Source organism: Pelophylax lessonae, assembly GCF_965119305.1.
Source record: "Pelophylax lessonae genome assembly, chromosome: 5".
In the NCBI taxonomy this organism is placed as follows: Eukaryota; Metazoa; Chordata; class Amphibia; order Anura; family Ranidae; genus Pelophylax; species Pelophylax lessonae.
This window is the reverse complement of record NC_138772.1, coordinates 137,771,689-137,793,288: the sequence shown is the minus strand read 5'-3', so window position 1 is coordinate 137,793,288 and position 21,600 is coordinate 137,771,689. Positions and strand designations below refer to the sequence as shown.

Here is a 21,600-nt window from a genome sequence, read left to right as displayed (position 1 = left end):
ATGATTCACCCTTTGTGTACTACATACAATTCCTATACAACTAAATGTATCTGCCCTCTGCACGTAGATGTGCAATCCTTCGCAGGAAGGGTGGCTACTTTCACATACACGGGGGCATGGAGAACAAACGTAGCCACCCTAGAACAGTAAGTCTGAGAATAGCAGAACAAAAGCTTGCATTCGAGAGATGGAAAAAAAAGGAAGAGAGTTAGATAGAAGGTATATTTAAACCAGATCTTTTAAGTTTCTCTTACTGTAGTTCTCTCCCCCCCCCCCCCCCCAATAACATAACTGGATAAAATAATTAAAAAATTGATCTACAAATGCCATTTTTTTTTTGATTGTTCCACTCTACTTCCTGCTTTATGGCTAGGCAAATGACTTGGCCTCTACTCCCATTGACTCCTGAGACATCAGTGTCACTAATATACAGGCACCCTTTTTTTCCATTTATTTTATAGCATGCCAATAATACCAAGATGCACCAGTACTTGCCTGCTCTGCAATGCTATGGCTTTGGTATTGTTCACAACTTGCTACAGCTGCAGGAGCAAACTTCTGTTGCCACTGCCATTACTATAGTGACCTGTAAACGAAGGGTTTACTGCACTGTGTGCTTCGTGCGCAGGGGCGTAATTTAGTGATGATGGGTTGGCAGTTGCATTTCCCGAAAGAGAATGTGTGCTGATTTCAGCTGCGCTTAGAAAGTATTGAGCACTGTAAAAATAAAAAGATTCACTTTGAAATGCAGGCTATTTTGAATAATAAAGTCCCTAAATATAATAAATATCTTTGGCTGTTGCAGGTTTTTTTTTTTTTTGACTAACATTTCTCTTTAAGTATACTGCATTTACTTTATTTAAAAAAAAAGTGAGTCACTTGACATTTTTCTAATGCTGCAGTTATGAAGGGGAAAGACTAACCATAAAAATTCTTCATATTTCGCTGCATTGCAACCGTTTACCCCAAGAGGCTCCTTTTAAAAAGTTGTGCCTTTTCAATAAACATATCAAACTCTAAAGCAGGGTACTTTTTTCTTCTTTTTGGTTACTGTGCTTTTCGGTCTACAGCCAGATAAACCTTAGCTGTAGCCAAGAGTAAAGCTGGCCATACACTAGCCGAAAAATCATTCAAACTCATTTTCAAAAAACGAAAAATCGGCCGTGAGAGGAGACGATCGTGCCATCATGTAAAGACCGAATTTCGAACGATAAATCGTTCAATGGACGTTTTTCGTTCAGTTTGTCACATATGCCTAGTGCAAACAGTTTGGACGAGAAACACATTAACCTTTTAATTTACTGTTCGTTCGGCAGAATTTTCCAAACTGTTCTTTCGATTTTTCGGCTCTGAAAAGTTAAAATGATTTTCTATTTGTGCCCATTACCTGGACGAAAAACGAACGATCGGACCAAATGACAGATTTTCAAGCAATTTTTCGGCTAGTGTATGGCCAGCATTATTATGCTGTTTTGGTTAGACTTGGCAATAGTAATTACCTCTGTCACGTGTTTGGTTTCAATGATAGCCTCAAAAGGGAGATCCACGTACATATTTGCCAGCACACCACGGATCATCAAATATTGTCTGAGAAGTTTTTTTATCCTTTTATTGAATGGTTACATCAAAAAGTAGGGTTGCACTGATACCGGGATCGGCGCCGACACCGAGTATTTTCACGTGTACTCCTCCTATAACTGAAACCAATACCTTTGCGATTTGAGCCAATACAAAGCAAATGGGCTCAAATTGCACTGCAAAGAAATCTCATGAGATTTGAACAGGAATGTGGTGCGATTCCTGTATGAATCATATGCAGTTTCCCACACAGCTCCTGTGAGAACCCAGACTTGTCATAATGACTTCAGCCTGGGTTCACATAGGAGCAGCGCAGGAAACCGCATGCAATTTGGATGGAAATTGCACCGTATTCCTGTTCTCCTTGCACCGTTCTTCCTGTTCCTGAGCTTCTTTATAGTGCAATTTAAACCCATTCACCTTGTAGGAGTTCAAATGGTGCCACAATGGTATCGGCGAGTACTTGACCAAAAGTATCAGTACTCATCAGTAAAAAAAAAAAAAAAAAACACTATTGGGGCAACCCTGTCACAAAAGAGAAGGTGCAATGTTTGGGAGTAATGATAAATCTCCCAATGAGAGAACAGGCCCTGAATAAAAACCTGCCAAAGCTTATTACATCCCTTCTCCACTCTATGAAAAGCTAAAAAATAAAGTTAACTGGAGCTGTGGCTTCATTGAACACTAAAGAAGAAGAATAACCTGCTTCCATGTCTGCTGCTCACAATACAGCCTCGGCAGGCAGTTGAAAAGACAGCAAAGTAAGCAAAGTAAGCATTAACATTCTTTAAAGCAGTAGAAAGAACACAAGTGTTATTAGGAACAAATTCTGTGTCCAAATATAGGCATATTTCCAGGGGCAAAAGCTTTAATCTTGGCAATGACCCCTTAGAAATCAAGGGGAACTGGCAACTGTGTGTTTAAAATCAGCTTAGTATTTGTTTTATCATACATTTTTGCATTTGTTCTGTCACTGTATGTTTAACAATCCAGTTAGAACACATTGTAGGTCACTGCATGAAAAGTATTTCAGCTGGCTGGCTTTCCCTCAGGGGAACACATCTGGAAATGGTTGTGTTCCAAGCCTGGTACCAAAATCCTGAAGCTTTCTAATCTTTTTACAACATAAAAGCCAAAGTGGCAGGAGGTTAATAGAATTAACCTGTACTCTGTAAACACACATCACATGCACCTTATACTATATTACTTGTCATCATCTCATTGAATGGAAGGCTGGCCTTCAAAGGGGAACAGCACACCCTGAGAGTGGGCACTTGAAATCATTTAGATCCAGAATACACTATCAACAGGCATTGAATGGAAATTAGGTTAATGTTACATAGCCTTCTGAAACAGGTACTTACACTAACTTGTTTAATTCCCAGCACTGAAACCAGGGCCACAGCCCTCTTTCTGTCACGTGAACACTTACATACTTGCTAAATAAACTAATTTAACTGTTACATATGACACGTGTCCAAGATCTGAAACTATAGCTGTGGATTACTACAGGTCTGTGCAGATACAAATGTAATCTTTAGAGGGCGCCATTGAACAAGACCTTATTACCAAAAAGATATATTTTTCCAGACAGAGATGATAATAATTGGGTAAAAAGCAATACCTGTATTATGTTCATTACCAAAAAGAATCAATTCATTACACATTCTACATATGTTTTAGGTGTTCATTTATTAGTTTTAAAGTAAGCACAGGTGTTAGACAACCTTCAAAATCAACTGGGGGAAAATGAGTGCATAAATTAGACGGTAGATTTACTGTGATCAAGCAGCAGCTGAAGACTCAGAAATGTAAATAAAAGTTGCCAGGTTGCTTACAGGATTGAGGGCGCCCCCTGCTGACCCGCGCTGTGTCCAACCAGATTTTGTCAGCGGGTGTCAGCCAATGATTTATGGCTGAGACCTGCTGATTGGTTGTGTCCAATCACAGTACAGAATCCTGTATTTACAAACACACAGGGCTCTGTACACAGGATCTTGCTTTATTTTCTCCCTGTAAGGCCCCGTTCACACTGGGGCGACGCTACTTGCCGGGGCGACCTCATAGGTCGCGGCGCGCTGCTCGCAACGCGACCTCGGAGCGGCCGGCACGGACTTCATAACATTGAAGTCTATGCAGGTCGCTCCGGGTCGCCCCAAAGAAGCTCCGGACCCTTTTTCTAAGTCGGAGCGACTTGTGTCGCTCCTATTAGAACGGGTCCGCAGCTTCTCTATGGAAGGCGACCTACGGCGACCTGTCAGGCGACCAGGTCGCCTGACAGGTCGCCCCAGTTTGAACGGGCTAAAGCACACAGTTAACCCCTTGGTTGCTCCTTGATGTTATCCCTTCCCCAGCCAGTGTCATTAGCACAGTATTATATCTGATCACTGTATTAGTGTCACTATTGATGTTCGTGTTATTTAGTGTACCTCCCAGCAAGGGTCTATTAGCGCCATGTTGCCCATCACACTATCACAATCCCACTTTAAACAAGTCACTCATCACTAATATTATCCGTATTGCATCATAGCTGCATAAATTCATATATATATATATATATATATATATATATATATATATATATATATATATATATATATATATATATATATATTTCTCTCTCTCTATATCTATCTATCTATCTATCTATCTATCTATACATACATACATACACCACAGTTTGTAGACGCTATGAATTTCACACAAACCAATATACACTTTTTTTTTTTTTTAACCAAAAGACGTAGCAGAATACATTTTGGTCTGAATTTCAAGGGCAGTACAGTGGATAGCACTTTTGCCTAGCAGCACTAGGGTCGTTGGTTTGAATCCCAACCACAGCACTACCTACCTGGAGTTTGTGTGTCCTCCCTGTGCCTGCAAGGGTTTCCTACAGATACTCCAGTTTCCTCCCACACTCCAAAGACATGCGGGTAGGTTAATTGTATCCTGTCTAAATTGTCCTCAGTACGTGTGTGTATGAATGCAAGTTAAGGACCTTAGATTGTAAGCTCCTCGACGACAGGGACTGATCTAAATGTATACTATATGTAAAGTGCTGCGTAAATTGACAGCGCTATACAAGTTTGTGGGGGACTGAAAATGGACTTTATTGGCACATCATGACAGACACCATATGTCATAAAAAAGTTTACTTTATTTAAGAAAGATTAAAATAATGACACATTTACATAACAATGCCTTAAAATATTCAACACCATCAAAATGCATGTTGTCAATTGACATATGAACACCACCAAATCATCCGATATCATGAACCAATTGAAAAACCCTGTATCCCACCTCTGGAATGGGGTAGGGTATAAAGATAAAGGGTGATTTCCAACGGAGGAGGTGGATACACAGTATGATACTGTTCTATACATGTTTCGCGCTGCGGTGCTTCTTCAGGAGAGTATCAAATACAATTAGGTCAAATGTCTGAAGGTAAGGAAAAGGATAAAGATGAAAATCAGAATCTAACAAGACATGATGTTCATTGATAATAATGTGATTTTTAATGTATATAGATTTCCATGTTTAACCTTACCAGTAATAACAATCTTAATGTTGCAAAATACACACAAATTTCGGCTAAGCAAGAGGATGGCAAAAGTTCATCCCAAACAAGTGGAGGCGGGTGTGTATCTAAGGTGCAATAATCTTCTAGGAAATTTTGCCATCCACCCGCTCAGCCGAAATGTATGTGTGTATTTTGCAACATTAAGATAGTTATTACTGGTAAGGTTAAAAACGGATATCTATATATAATAAAAATAGCATTATTATCGATAAACATCATGTCTTGTTAGATTCTGATTTTCATCTTTATCCTTTTCCTTACCTTCATAGACATTTGACCTAATTGTATTTGATACTAAACTGAAGAAACGCGGCAGCGCGAAACATGTATAGAACAGCATCATACAGTGTATCCACCTCCTCCATTGGACATCACCCTTTATCTTTATACCCAATTTTCAATTGGTTCATGATATCGGATGGTTTGGTGGTGTTCATATGTCAATCGACAACATGCATTTTGATGGTGTTGCATATTTTAAGGCATTGTTATGTAAATGTGTCATTATTTTAATCTTTCTTAAATAAAGTAAACTTTTTTATGACATGTGGTGTCAGTCATGATGTGCCAATAAAGTAGATTTCCAGTCCCCCCCAAACTCCTATATAATTCAGGACAAGGCATCGGTCTACCACAGTGTCCTTAGTGCCACTCTATGATGACACTTTACTAATTTTAGCACTATACAAGTACCTGAAATAATAACAAAATTAAAAAAAAAAAAAATGTATGAATTCGATTTTTTCATTGGACATGTTATATAACAGAAAGAAAATGTTGAAGGGGGGGGGGGGGGGGGGAAATCGCTGGGGTGTGTTTAAAATTTTCATTTATATAAATAAAAATAAAATAAAAAAACCCAGTGGTGATCAAATACCACCACAAGAAATTTCTATTTGTGCGAAAAATAAATGATATAAATTTAATTTGGGTACAGTGTTGTAGGACAAAGCAAACGTCAGTTAAAGTAACATTGCGAACAAAAAATGCCCTGGTCATGAAGGGAATAAAACCTTCCAGAGGTGGGTAAACGCTAGGTACAGTGGGTCACTTTATGAAAAGTTCAGTCCAGTGCATTTCTGGGACCTACAGCTTCTGCATCTTTTTAAGGGCTTAATCACACAGCCAAATCAGCTATTAAACAGGAAGCATACCACAAATATCTGGGAGGCAAGGTGTTTGCCAACAACCAAGGCAAGGAAGCCTGTACAAGTCAATGACGGGCTGGAGCCATGTCTGTCTGCCGCTACAGGAGTATTTCCACACAGCAAACAGCTATACACAGTTAGAAACAGATGATCAGTCCCAGACACAATCTTTCTATGTCCAGTGACAATAAGCTGTCCATAACCACTCAATGTGCAGATAAATATAAAGTGTGTGTGTGTATTTTTTTATTTGTCTATGACCTTTACAAGCTTTCTGGCTGCAGATGCCCACAAACACCTGGGCTCCTGGTCACAGATATCTGCAGTATACCTACCACACCATGGCTGATCTGGCTACAGAAAAGAGACCTAAGAGTATGTATTGTAAGCATGCAAGTCTGAGGAGGAATCCAAGCTGAAGATTAACTACTCACAGGTCCCAGAAGCGGATCATACTGGAACTTAAAAATAATACACCAAAGATTCAGGACAAGGCAGATACACTGCACTATTTACCCTGGGTACCCATCTCCCCAAGAACCCTTGTTTTTTTTTTTTCTGAAATGCAGCAGTGAAACTCCACTCAAAACAAATTATTCCACTTGAACCTCTTCCCGCTTGTGCTATAGCCGAAAGATGGCTACAGCGCAGGATACATTGATGGGAGGGCGTCTATGGATGTCCTCCCATGATTGCACGATTGCACCCCCTGCGGCATGCATTGGCAGGGATCTGTAATTGCTGTGTCTATCAGTGCCCATTAGTGCAGCCTCATTGGTATCCATCAAAGCCGCCTTATCAGTGCAGCCTTTCAGTGCCCACCACCAGTGCAGCCTCATCAGCGATAAGAAAAGTTACTTCTTTAGAAAATTTTATAACAGAAACTAAGAAGACATTTTTTGGTCTTTTTTTCATTTGTTTAGAAAAAAAACCTCCAGTGGTGATTAACCACTTGCCGACCGCCGCCCGACTATATACGGCGGCGGTCAGCCCCTCCCAGGCAAAGTGACGTACCGGTACGTCACTAGCCTGGGAGCGAATAGGGGACGAGCGCGCGCCGCCGGAAGCCGGCGCGTGTGACCGGCGGACCCGATGTCCGCCGGTCACTCGCGATCGTCGGGTAGAGAGGGAGAAAGGCAGGCGGCTAATGTAAACAAAGCCGCCTGTCATTCTCCCCTGTGTAAAAGCACAGATCACTCGGTCCTGCTATGTAGGACCGTTGATCTGTGCTGTTACACACACAGCAACATTCAATGACAGTTAGAAACATGCCCCTAGGGACACACTTAACCCCTCCCTCTCCAATAAAGTTAACCCCTTCCCTCCCAGTGTCATTTTTACAGTAACAGTGCATATGTATAGCACTGATTACTGTAGTAATGTCACTGGTACCCCCAAAAGTGTCAAAAATGTCAGTCAAGGGTCCATTCTCTTCGCCGCAATGTCGCAGTCCCGCAAAAAAAAAAAAAAAAACGCAGATTGCCGCCATTACGCGTTAAAAAAAAAAAACAACAAAAAAGACAAAAATCTTTCCCTTAGTCAGTAAACGCAATAAAGTTTGCGCAAACCAATAAAAATAGGCTTATTGTGATTTTTTTTTTTACCAAACATAGGTAGCAGAAAACAAATTGACAAAAATTTTTAAAAAAATAGATTTTTATAATTTTTTTGGGGGGGAATTTCATATATCAAAATGTGAAAAATATTGTTATTTTTGCAAAATTGTCGCTCTTTTTTTGTTTATAGCGCATGATCAAAAAATCGCACAGGTGATCAAATACCACCAAAAGAAAGCTCTGTTTGTGGGAAAAAAAGGACGTCAAATTAATTTGGGTACTACGTCGCACGACCGCACAATTGTCCGTTAAATTCATGCAGTGCCGAATCGCAAAATAACCCCTGGTCAGGAAGGGGGTAAAATCTTCCAGGGCTTAAGCCCCCGTTCACATAGGGGTGCCGCGACCTCAGAGCGGCAGCCACGGACTTCATAACATTGAAGTCTATGGCAGTCGCCTCCTGGTCGCCCCAAAGAAGCTCCGGACCCTTTTTCTAAGTCGGAGCGACTTGTGTCGCTCCTATTAGAACGCGTCCGCAGCTTCCCTATGGGAGGCGACCTACGGCGACCTGTGAGGCGACCAGGTCGCCTCACAGGTCGCCTTAGTGTGAACGGGGGCTAAGTGGTTAAACACCACCAAAAGAAAGCTCTGTCTAACAAAAAAAAAAAAAAAAAAAAAGATACAAATTTCACTTTGGTACTGTGTTGCATAACCACATAATTGCCATTCAAAATGTGACAGCACTGAAAGCTGAAAATTGGCCTGGGCAAGAAGGGGGTGGAAGTGCCCAGTAGGCAAGTGGTTAAGAGCTGATACAAAGGCTAATAAAACATGAAAGCATGAAGGGAAATTTGCCACAAAAAAATGGCTTTAAAAGAATATAACATGTCCAGTTCACCCTTACCTCTCGCTCTGAAGACAGTTGCTCAGAACGCTCTCTTTCACGTGACAGCCCACTCTCCAAGTTTTCCACTTGTTGCCTAAGCTGATCCGTCTCCTTCTCTAGAATGGCAGTTATCTTCTGCAGCTCTTCCTTTTCTTTCATTGTCTTTTCTATTTTCACCTAAACCATAAAAACACAACTCTTAATTAATAACGATTTATTTCAGGCAGAAGATTCAACTTAATGCCAACTAGCAATTTCTGAACTATGATAAAGAGAACCCATACCACTTGGATGCTGGTTTCAGATGAACACACTATACATAGTATTATGGTGCTGGGTAACTTTTCACACATTAGGGATAGCAGTACATGCTCTACAGCAGGGCTTGACAAATTTGTTTGGAATCTAGGAGCCAGTTTTTTTTTTAACAACAAAGCTTTATTTTCAATGACGAAAATAACCAATCTTAAATTTAAACAGTGCAGCAAGGTTGGAGCGATAGGAGATCCAGTGACCAAGAGTAACATATGCCACCTTAGGCCCCTTTCACACGGGCGCCTACGCTAAGCAGAATCCGCATGCTCAGTGGGAATCTCTCTGCTGATCCCCGCTGAGCAGGCGGATGACAAGTCCTGTCCGCTCTGCTATGCAGACACAGCTTATTCTCCTCTATGGGGCAATCAGATGGAAACGGACCGTCTATTTCCATCTAATGCCATCCAATCCGATTCACTGGACGGATGGTAAATAGAACCACCATCCGTCTGTTTTTGGCGGACAGGATCGGATGGCGGCGCTTGCCACTCATACATAGAAACAGAGTTACACATAGAGACTGAAGGGTCCGATCAGGTCCGCCTAAAAAAACTGACAGGCGGACCTGATCAGAAAGCCAGTGTGAAAGGGGCCATCGGCTGTGTGGCATGGCAGGGCAGGGAGATGATAAAAAACAACAATTTTTTTTTTTTTCCATAAAAGATTCTTATTGTGAATAAGGGATTATAATGCAAAACAAAAGATCAACACATTGCAAGGAGATTACAAAATGCAATTTTTAAAGTAAGGCCCCTTTCACACAGTCCACATTCCGTTGCGGACCATGCTCTGCTCAGCGGGGATCGATCCGCCGTTCCCCGCTGAGCCGGCGGATGACAGCTCCGTCTACGCTCTGTGTGCGGAGAGGGAGGTGTCAGAGCCCCGCTGCTCTCTATGGGGAATCGGATGAGAGCGGACCGCCTGTCCGCACTCATCCGACCCCATCCGATCCCCAGGACGGATGGAAAATAGGGTTTCCATCCGTCCGGATTTCACGGACAGGATCGGATGCGGATGGCAGCGGGTGTCAGCGGACATGTCACCGCTGACATCCGCTGCTCCATAGGGCTGAATGGGGCATCCGATCAGATCCGCCTAAAAAACTGACAGGCGGCTCTGATCGGAACGCCCGTGTGAAAGAGCCCTTACACTCTTTTGCAGAAGTGCATAAATATGTAGAACACATTATCCTTGAACTTCCAGGAGAGAGCGGTGTAAAATGGGATTTAAAAATAAAAATAAAATCAAATAACCACACTCTCTGCACACTTACCTTTAAGCAAAGGGCGCCAGATGAAGACTGCAAAAACTTCTGTCTCTCCACCTCTTGGGAAGGAGAAGGGCGGGCATTGAGAACAAGCAGTGGAAATTCCTTGCATTCCTAGTTACTGCTTGTTGTCATACTCCCGGCCACCACAAGAGGCCGCCAGTTCCCCATTGGCAGCATCTCAGTGAAGAAGGCCCAAAAGCCGGGGCCTCAATTTTCGGATGATGCGGTAGTTCGAGCGCTCGGGGGGGTTTCCAAAGCGACAGGACATCTCCTGCAGTGCACCCCAGGCGACAGATCGCCAATTCTAGTCGCAAATGCGACCTGGTGCCCGGGGATTGTCGAACCCTGCTCTACAGTCACATGTTCTTGAATGTATTTAGCAAACAACCCCTTCAGATGTTACAAGTTCATTTCTACACTTAACGCACCTATCTTGATCTTTATTATCAGGTTACTTTACTGATTAAGCAAAGTGGCCTCACAGCAACCAACTGGATTTAAACAAAACCAGTAACAACCAGGTTTATACAAGAATATATATATATTCCATTTTAAAATTACCGTAAGTTAAAAATCAAGCAGAATTTCTTTTTAAAATAATGATATTTTTTACTTACCGTAAAATCCATTTCTCTGATGTTCATTGACGGACACAGCTCCTGATTCTTCTTTAGAGCGGAAGTATCGTTCCTTTTTACCTACAGGTAAGCCAATAATAAGGCTTATCTGTAGGTACAATTAATACCTCCTAAACCTGCAAGGTTTAGGAGATATTTTCCCTGCATGCAGCCGCTGAAACCAGCGGCGCATGCGCTCTGAAGGTCCGGCGGACCTTCAGAGCTCTTTGCCGGCTCCTTGTCGGAAAGCTAACTCCTGCACATCGTTGCTCTGGCCACTCACAGCGTCCGAGCCACCGAACCAGGAAGAGATGCTGAGAGAACAGCTCCCTCAGCGGTGTCTGGGCGACCGTGTCGGGGCTTCGTTTTATGGTATTTCATAATGAGCTAGTATGCGATGCATACTAGCTCGTTATGCCTTTGTCCTGCAGGGTTTTTTTTGTTTTTTTCCGGTGAGGATACAACCGCTTTAACCGTTGGGTTATACTGCCCCCTACAGGAGTAGGACACTAGGCAGGAAAAAGCTTGACTACGCCTATGGGCAGTCCCAGGGGGTATACACCCACCTATAGCACACCTCAGCTATATGCACTCAGTTTTGTTACAAGCAGTGTCAGAAGAAAGCCAACTCCACAGAGGGGGTAGGTGCTGTGTCAGTCAATGAACATCAGAGAAATGGATTTTACGGTAAGTCAAAAATCCCATTTTCTCTTTTGTTCATTGACGGACACAGCTCCTGATTTTTCTTAACTATTGGGAAGTCCCAAAGCAGTGTCAAGCATGAGGGGTGGGAAAACAGCAGAAAAAAAATCCCAAGGAAAACAATAGCCAACCAGGTAAAATGGAGCTCAACTATAACAACTGGAGCTCACCTGAAAAAAACAATACACCCTCAAAGAGGACCAGGTCCTCTAAACAGCAGCCTGCAAAACCTTGCGGCCAAAAGAAGCATCCGCAGATGCCAACACATCCACCTTTATAAAACTTTGTAAAAGTGTGCACAGATGACCTGATGGCACCCTTGCAAATCTGCATCACGGATACCCGATGACGGTAGGCCCAGGAGGCACTAAGCGCCCGAGTAGTGTGTGCCTTAACAGGGAAAGGAGGAACCTGACCCCTGATTGAATAGGCCTAAATCACGGTCATCTGATCCACCTGGAAAGGATGTTTACGCCTGGGACATAGGGAAGGCAACACAAGGTCTTCGTTCAAATGGAAATCAGAGATGAACTTTGGAAGGAACAATGGACAGGGACGAAGAATCACCTTAGCTATGTAAACCAACAGGTAAGGTGAACGACTAGACAACGCCGACAGCTCTGACACCCTGCACGCAAAAGTAATAGCCACCAAAAAGGCCACCTTCTGGAAAAACATAAGCAGGGGACCCTCCCCATATTTTCGAAGGGAGATTCCTAGATAACTGACAACACCAATCTGAGGACCCACGGCGGTAATGGAGACCACACTGGAGGAACCATGTGTCGAGCTCCCTGGATAAAGGTACGCACACCAAGGAATGTGTGGCCAATGGATGTTGAAAGAAAACACGCAGAGGCCAAAACCTGGCTCTTGATGGTACTCAAGGCCAGGTGCTGCTCAACCCCCATTGGAGGAAAGCCAAGATCTAAGCCACTGAAAAAGGAGGGAGAACCCCAAATGACTCACACCACGCAATGTACGTTTTCCAAGTACGATGGTGTATCCTCCTAGAGGTATATTTTAAACTTTTACAGCGTAGGAATCACTGAATCAGGCAAACCACTATCCTTCAGCATCTGGCTTTCAACAGAAAAGCCGTTAAAACCAGCGACTAAAGCAGGGTGGGAGATTGGCCCTTAGAACAGCAGATCTTCCCCGAGAGGAAGTCTCCAAGAAACAGCAGTGACCAGCCATACCAAGACTGGCTAGGTGAGTCTGGAGCCACTAGAAAGACCGGAATCCCTTGCTGCCTCAATCAATGACCACTGCATCTTCCATAGAATGTGTACAGCAGAGAGGCCTGGAACGATGGTTCTGCCCACCTTAGAATGCTGGCTACTTCCCAATCCGCCAGGACACTTCTTGTGCCCCCATGGTGGTTGACATAGGCCACGGCCGTGGCATTGTCCGTTTGAATTTGTACCGGACAGTTCTGAAGAAGAGTTGCCCAATGATCCAGACAAAGTCTGATTGCCGAGTTCCAGTACATTGATCAGCAGTCCGGACTCTTCCAGAGTCCAGACCCCCTGAGCACAAGTTGCGCCGAGGAAGTCTCCCCACTCGGACAGGCTGACATCCGTGGTGACAACCGCCCAGTACAAGGGGAGAAGGATTTCCCTCTCGAAGTGCGGGAGAAAGAAGGCACCTCTAGAGACTGTGGATTCTTGTCCCATTTCACCAAGATCTCATGTGGAACTGTGCAAACGGACCTCAAGGTAGACACTATCAGGCCCAGCACCCGCATGCAAGCCCGGAGGGATGACTGTCTGCTGGACAACAGAATCTGAATTGCCTCCTGCAGTTTCTGGAGTTTTTCTAGAAGAAGCAACACTCTGGCTGAGGCTGAACCCACCCAGATAGTCCAGTTTTGTGGACGGAACAAGAGCAGACTTCTGAAGGTTCAGAATCCAACCAAACTTCCTCAGAGATCTCAGAACAATCTCCAAGGTGTCCATCAGAGCAGTTAGAGACTCTGCTCGCAGAAGGAGATTGTCCAGGTACCCCAGTACCGTGATCCCTCGATGACGCAACAATACTAGCACCGGGCCAACACAGAGACCAAAGGCACGGCTCGGGGCTCTGAAGGAACGGCACGAGCGGCCGTTCCTTCAGAGCGCATGCGCCAGTGACGTCACTGGCTGCATGTAAGGAAAATATCTCCTAAACGGTACATGTTTAGGAGATATTTACAGTACCTATAGGTAAGCCTAATCATAGACTTACCTATAGGTACAACTTGCAGAGGAGGGTTTACTTCCTCTTTAAGGTAGCTTTATTTAACCTGGAAACCGGCAAGTCCACTGCAGGTGGGACCGTCCACATTTAAAGCAGGGAATCCTTATAAGGATATTGCATAGCAAAACACTTAGGGACCACAAGAGTGTGTTTTGGACAACCCCACTGTTATGTGACAATGCTGTAAAAGTATGCGGGAAAGGGGAACACCCCCGTTACAGCGTAGGACCTGTGGTGCCAAAAGGGACCAGCACCTCAGACGCAGCATCTCTGCCATGTTTAAAATTTCCCACTCTGACACAATAAGTGCATCCACCAGCGCCTTTTCATGCACAGCTAGAGGAGCAGAGAAAATATCCTCACTGTCTGAACACTCAGGGTGCGTGGACGCAGACCCAGTAGGGTAACTCGCATCTGCCGCAGCCGAAACAGATTCAGGATCTGATGGACAGATGAGGCAGGGGAGGGCGGTGGATGCTATATACTAAGGTCATCTAGAAAAAAATAACAATCGGAGGAGGGCCGCTGACTGCGATCCTGCAAGGGGGACACCACCCCAGGGTCCACGAATGGACCACCTACTGGACCCCGCAAAAAAACAAGGCTCCGAGCCCCTCCATAGAGGCCCACACAATAGGTAATAGCCCCCTTAAAGGGAGCCTCCCGCCATGGCGGACTCGCAGGCAGGGAATTCTGATGGTCCTGCAGCGCTTAAAGTGGTAGGTGCCCTCCACAATAATGGTGGCATGGTTGCCATCAAAAATTAAACCGCCCCCGCAGCGCCACCCCTTCGAAGGGAGGTGCCATGCTGGTTGCATGGCCTAGTGGGCCACAAGCCCTGGCCTCAATATGTGCGAGGCCCAGCTGCAAGTGCATTCATCCCAACCTGGCTCACTGGGGCCGCAAAAAAAAAAACAATATCTCTCCTGCGCTCGAGTGGTATGCTGGAAGGTGAATGTTCTAGGCGGTTTTGTGACACAAATTAAGTGGTCTTGCTGCCCCCCTCAGGACCAAGGGTATCCAAAAAGCACTACAAGAAAACAACAAGAGAAGGGCGCACCGACCTTGTGCATTACCACTTAAAAGTTTATTGAAATCAAAGAAGTGTAGCGTACAATATACTCACAAACGTAGCATATTAACAAGCATATAGGAAATGGGCACCGCTCGCTTCCAGGACACTTCTCTACTGCTGGATAGCGTGATGGCGTCCTCAAAACCTGATGTGGCTTACGCGTTTCGAGGGAGGAGCCAAAATTGCCATTCACTGGGGCCACCCCCCATTGAAAGGCTGACTCGGCCGCATGGCCTAGTAGGCTGCCTAAATTGTTGTGGATGCCCAGCCCCCTGGGCACACGCCTCAGCGGAGCCAGCCACCCAGAGGCAGCTTAGGGGAGGGCGGATGCCCAAACGGAGGGTAGTGGCTTCAGCCACTATAACTGGGGCCGCCCCACATAGCTCCCGACCAATAGGCCGCCAAGTCACGGCCTAAATTTTGGAGCCAGATCTGGCCGGGTCAGGCGCGGACCCGCGGATGCCAAACTATCCTCTCCCCCAGCCCAACTACTGCAGGAGGGAGCCCAGAGGAGCCCAGTCCAGCAGTTGATAGTAGATTCTCCCAGGAACAAAACAAAGATATGAAAAAATGAATTTAAAAAAAGAAAAAAATTGCCGGGACCAGAGATCCCAGCAAGGAACTAGGTCCTTATTCCTGACTAGGCAGAAACAAAAACTGAGTGCCTATAGCGGAGTGTGGGTATAACCCCTGAGACTGCCCATAGGCGTAGTCAAGCTTTTTCCTGCCTAGTGTCCTACTCCTGTAGGGGGCAGTTTAACCCAATGGTTTAGAAGAATCAGGAGCTGTGCCCATCAATGAACGAAAGAGAAATTATAGTTTGCTGTTTAGTTACTTTTACTTATGTTTCCACTTATGAAATTCACCTCAAGTTTAATAGGTCAGATGTCACCTGAAGCCTTACAAATTCAGTCCTTTAAACTGCTTGCCCTCATGCACATTGTGTCCCACCTTCTACAAGTGCCCTGCAGTACCAAACAAGGAGTAGCTGTTTATGTCCCTTCAGGTTGGCAATGTATTCTACACGTGCATCTCAAAAAATTATATCATCATCAAAAAATTCATTTATTTCAGTAATTCAATTCAAAAAGTGTGTGTAACGCTTCTATATAAAATATACGAGTTTCAGAGTGATAGATTTCAAGCATTTCTTTCTTTTAATTTTGAGGCTTATGGCTTTCAGCTAATGAAAAACCAAAATTCATTACCCCATCCAGATTCCATGCGACACTCCTCTCAATTTAAATGCTCCCCGATCGCTCACTCCGCAGGGCCTACCCTTCCCTTCGTCTCCTCTTTGCCCCCTTTTCCCACCCTCTCATTCTCTCGCTTTTTCTTTCTTTCTTTCTTTGGGCTCTTTCACACGGGCGGTCCGATCAGATCCGCCTGTCACTTTTTTTAGGCGGATCTGATCGGATGCCCCATTCAGCCCTATGGAGCAGCGGATGTCAGCGGTGACATGTCCGTTGACACCCGCTGCCCCCGCATCCGATCCTGTCCGTGAAATCCGGACGGATGGAAACCCTATTTTTCATCCGTCCTGGGGATCGGATGGGATGGGATCGGATGAGAGCAGACAGGCGGTCCGCTCTCACCTGATTCCCCATAGAGAGCAGCGGGGGCTGTGACACCTCCCTCTCCGCACTGCAAGCGGAGACGGAGCTGTCATCCACCGGCTCAGCGGGGATCGCGGATCGATCCCCGCTGAGCAGCACGGATCCGTCTACGGAGGCGGACTGTGTGAAAGAGCCCTTTTTCTTTTCTCTTCTTTCTTCTCTGTGTCTCGTCTGTACTGGCATGCCTTTGTGCTTTATACAAAATGAACAGGTCTATCCATAGTCAGTGGAACTTATTTTGATGTTGTTCGTTTTCCCTTGTTTTCTAATGTTCTTCACATTTTCAGAAGGGAATAGATATGTTTTTGCTACCTGAATTTGGGAGACTATTCGTCTCCACTCTAATGCATTCCTTCTAAGTATACGCCTATTCATGGCATCTTCTGTATGGTTAGGCTTTTAAATTTGTTTCTCATAATGTGCTCTGTTCACGTGTTCCATTTTTCATTGTATTAATTCGCATGGACTTATTGTATGCCTATGCTTGTTATCCAACAAAAACTTTTGTAAATGCTCTCTCAGCCTGGATTACACAATCATGGGGAAGACTGCTGACTTGACACTTGTCCAGAAGGCAGTCACTGACACCCTCCACAACGAGGGGAAGTCACAAAAGGTCATTACTAAAGAAGCTGGCTGTTCACAGAGTGCTGTATCCAAGCATATTAAAGGAAAAAGTGTAGTAGAAAAAGGTGCACATGCAACAGGGATAACCGCAGCCTTGTAAAGCAAAGGCTATTCAATAATGTGAGGGAGATTCACAGTGAGTGGACTACACCTGGTCAGTGCTTCAAGAGCCACCACACACAGACATATCCAAACATGGGCTACAACTGTCGCATTCCTTGTGTCAAGCCACTCCTGAACCAGAGACAAACTCAGAAGCGTCTTACCTGGGCTAAGGAGAAAAAGGACTGGACTGTTGCTAAGTAGTCCAAAGTCCTCTTTTTAAATAAAGGTATATTTTGTATTTCATTTGGAAATCAAGGTCCCAGAGTCTGGAGGAAGAGTGGAGAGACACAAAATCTAAGTTGCATGAGGTCCAGTGTGACCTTTCCAGAGTCAATGATGATTTGGGGAGCCATGTTATCTGCTGGTGTTGGTCCACTGTGTTTTATCAAGTCCAAAGTCAGTGCAGGCCTCTACCAGGAAATTCTAGAGCACTTCATGCTTCCCGCTACTAACCAGCTTAATAGAGATGCTGATTTAATTTTCCAGCAGGATTGGCACCTGCCTACGCTGCCAAAAGTACCAATACCTGGTTTAATGATCATGACATCACTGTGCATAATTGGCCAGCAAACTCAACTGACCTAAACCCCATAGGGAATCTGAGGGGTATGGTCAAAAGGAAGATGAGAGACACCAGACCCAACAATGCAGATGAGCTGAAGGCTGCTATCAAAGCAGTCTGGGCTTCCTTAACACCTCAGCAGTGTCGCAGGCAGATCGCTTCCATGCCATGCCACATTGATGCAGTAATTCATGCAAAAAGAGCCCGACCAAGCATTGAGGGCATACTGTACTATACATGGACATACTTTTCAGTAAGCCAACATTTCTGCATTAATAATCCTTTTTTTTTTTTTATTGGTCTTCTGTAATTCTAATTTTCTGAGATACTGAATTTTGGGTTTTCACTAGCTGTATGCCATAATCATCAACCTTAAAGAAAGAAATGCTTGAAATATATCACTCTGCGTGTAATGAATCTATATAATATAGGAGTTTCACTTTTTGAATTTAACAACTGAAATAAATTAGTTTTTTGAGGATATTTTAATTTTTTGAGACGTACCTGAATACCCGGAGGAGCTGGAAAACCGTGTGCTGGTGAGATTTATCATTTAACAGGCAGCAAACTTCAGATTTTTGGTGACCTCTGACCCTTGACACTCAAGCTGAGTTCTCAGGCACAGACTAGTAAAAAGAAAAAGGTAAAAAGAAGACAAATAAAACATTTTAAAGGTAGACCCAGTCATGGCTGGGCATTGAATCCTCTCAAAGAATAAAAAGGAGTGGTTAGTATGTAGCAATACAGACAATGCAAGACAAATCTTGTAAAAGTTTAGAAGGCCCAAAAAACTATTTGATATTAATTAAATTTACAGAGACTCCCCAACACCCCCCCTGGAAATTGCAATTATATACCTCCTTCCTAGACCTATGAAGAACCAGAAAACAGAGTTTTTGTAAGAACTTACAGTAAAACTCTTTTCTCTGAGTCCTCTGACAGTCGCAGCCCAGTCCAATCAGCCTTCACTATTGGGTAATGGCAACCTCCGCAGGAGTAGCTAGGCAGTGAAAAAGTTAATACAACCGGACTTTTACTCTTGACACACCCCTAGGGGCTGTCCCACATACATTACCCTGCTCACCTCATCTCATGCTCTCAGTTTTGTAGCAAGCAGTAGCAGAAGGCATCAACCCCAAGAAAAGATTCAGAGGGGCGCGGGCTGCGACTGTCAAAGGACTCAGAGAAAAGAGTTTTACTGTAAGTTCTTACAAAAACGATTTTCTCTTACGTCCTCTGACAGTCGCAGCCCAGTCCAATCAGACTTCACTATTGGGACTACCCAAAGCAGTGCAGATTTGAGGGGTGGGAAGACGCAACCAACTAGAAAAAAAGTCAATGTGTCAAACGGGCCAGAGGAAAAGACAAAAACTCCACTGAGCCAACAGGGCAACAAAAGCTCAACAGGAGCTAAACCCGAACCAAAAACCCCCCAGTAAAAGAGATAAGAAAACATATCTCTTCAAACAACTGCCACACTTAAAACTTTGCGGCCAAAGGAAGCATCTGAAGATGCCATCACGTCAAGTTTATAAAATTTAGTGAAAGGGTGCACCAACGACCAAGTCGCTGCTTTGCACACCTGAGCCACAGAAGTCTGAAGGCAAAAAGCCCAAGAGGCACTGAGAGCCCTCGTAGAATGTGCCCTCACAGGGAAAGGAGGCACCTGACCCTTGAGCGAATAGGCCTGAACAACCATACTTCATGTCTATGATTAACACTGTTAGCCTTGACTGTATAATGTGGATGTATGTACACACACACACACACACACACATTATATATTTTATATATATATATATATATATATACACATACACACATACATACATACATGCATATATATGTATTGAAGTTCAAATTTATTTTTTTCTAAGTTGTATTTGTTTATATACGCACTGTATGTCATCATATCGAGGGCTTTGTACAATATATTCTTCATGCTGATAATACATTTATTTCTCTCCCTATGGCCACTTAAGCTGGGTGTCCTGATGTGCGGAGCAGGATCGATGCTCCCCGGCGGATATGTGTCCCCTGTTCTGACGGATCACTTCCGCGAGTTACCGCCGGATATCCGGCAGAGTGCGATTGCGCCTCAATCAACGCCTGCGCACTGACAGTGGGACTAGGTGTACAACGTCATTCGCCGCATTAGATGTGGCTGAGTTTGTTACACCTGGAGACACCTAAATAGCTGACGCCGACAATATGGCGGCGTCGGCTGTTTATGCTCCGCACAGAGAGGACGCAAATGAGGTGACCCGTGAGGTAATTATACGGACCTGGCTAAATTATTTCCTCTTTCTATCAACAACGATATTTATACTTCAATCTGGCATTTTTCCTATTTGTTTTTCAGGACTTAGTCCTTTATTCATAAAGGAATCTGTTCTTTGGAAACCTAGTCTTCCTCTATTTTGGGGTTTACTTTGCCACTTCGTTGACTGTTATAAGCACTAACAACATCAGCAAGTGAATGTATATGGACCTAAGGGACCCAGACAGACGGACCATGTCCGGTGCTGTTTTCCCTATGCCTTCCTTCTTTTGAAGCAATTTTGCCTATACAGCAACCACAGGTCCCTCAATTTTGCACCATCAAACCCTCTGTGTGGTTTATTCATTTATTTTTGATATTTCTATCTGGTATGTTTTATTATATTATTTATATCTTTTTTTCATCTCTTACTTATTACTTCTTCCTCCTTCTCACCTTCTTCTGTTTCCTTTTCTTCCCCCCTTCTCCTCCCCCCCTCCCTTTCTTCTCCTCTCATTTCCTACCTTTTGCTCTCTTTCTTTTACCCCCCCCCCCCCGTCGTTTCTTCCTCTTCTTATCCCCCCTCTTTTCGTCCCTCCCCCTCTCCTTCCCCCCCCCCTCTTTCTGTTCTCTCCCTTTTCTTTTCTTTCCTCCCCCTCCCTTTTGTTCCTTCCTTTTCTTCTTTCTCCCCTTTTTCCCTTTCATTTTATTCCTCCCCATCTTCCCTACCCCCTTCCCTTCCTATTTCTTTTCCTTCCTTTTCTCCTTTCTCTTCTTTCCCTCTCATTGTTTCCTCCCTTTTTTTTTTTCTTTTTTCCTTTTCCTTCCTTCTGTCCCCCCTTCATTTTTCATACACTTTGACAATTCATCCTACAAAATTATTTTTTCAACTCATATACCAGTATATATTATAATTAAGGTCTCCCATACTCGCCGGTGAGAGTGTTGACGGTTCTGTTCCCTTCCTGGGCCTTCCCGCTTTACCATGACCATAGGTAAGGTCTCTGCCTCTCCCCATACACATTGTAAAATTTCCCATACTATGGTGATATATGATATGTTTTGATTTACTTGGTTTCATTTTTTAGATCTTTGTATAAAAAATGTATTATATTCTCCTGAAGCGGCGGCCTAGTCTGCGAAACATGTAGAGAAACTGTGGAGATATTTCGTACTTCCTCCACATCCTGAATTTATAACTTTTAGTCGGCACTGGTTGTGCCAATTGTCTGTCAATTCTGTCACATTGTTGCAATGTATTATATTTGTGAATTTTCTACATATTCAATAAAGTTATTTTTTTATAAAAAATATCTTCTTTATGTAAATTGATAGGTATTGGTACCCTAAAATCCAGAACATTTCCCATTCTCCATTCCCTTAATCCCAGTGAGAGCTTCTACATTTGGGGAGCTTGAGGTCCCACTTATCCTTTTTTCCCCCCATTTTTATACTCATATTC

The 21,600-nt window shown here is 43.9% G+C and overlaps 1 protein-coding gene across 1 annotated transcript in view; it reads right to left on the bottom strand.

Moving 5' to 3' along the window:
- The window catches only part of TAX1BP1 (Tax1 binding protein 1), a 250,625-nt gene that overhangs the window by 129,140 nt on the left and 99,885 nt on the right, over positions 1-21,600 (bottom strand). The window contains exon 5 of the mRNA XM_082257735.1: positions 8,770-8,928. Within this exon, the coding sequence (XP_082113861.1) occupies positions 8,770-8,928 (159 nt within the window). The remainder of the gene's footprint in view (positions 1-8,769; positions 8,929-21,600) is intronic.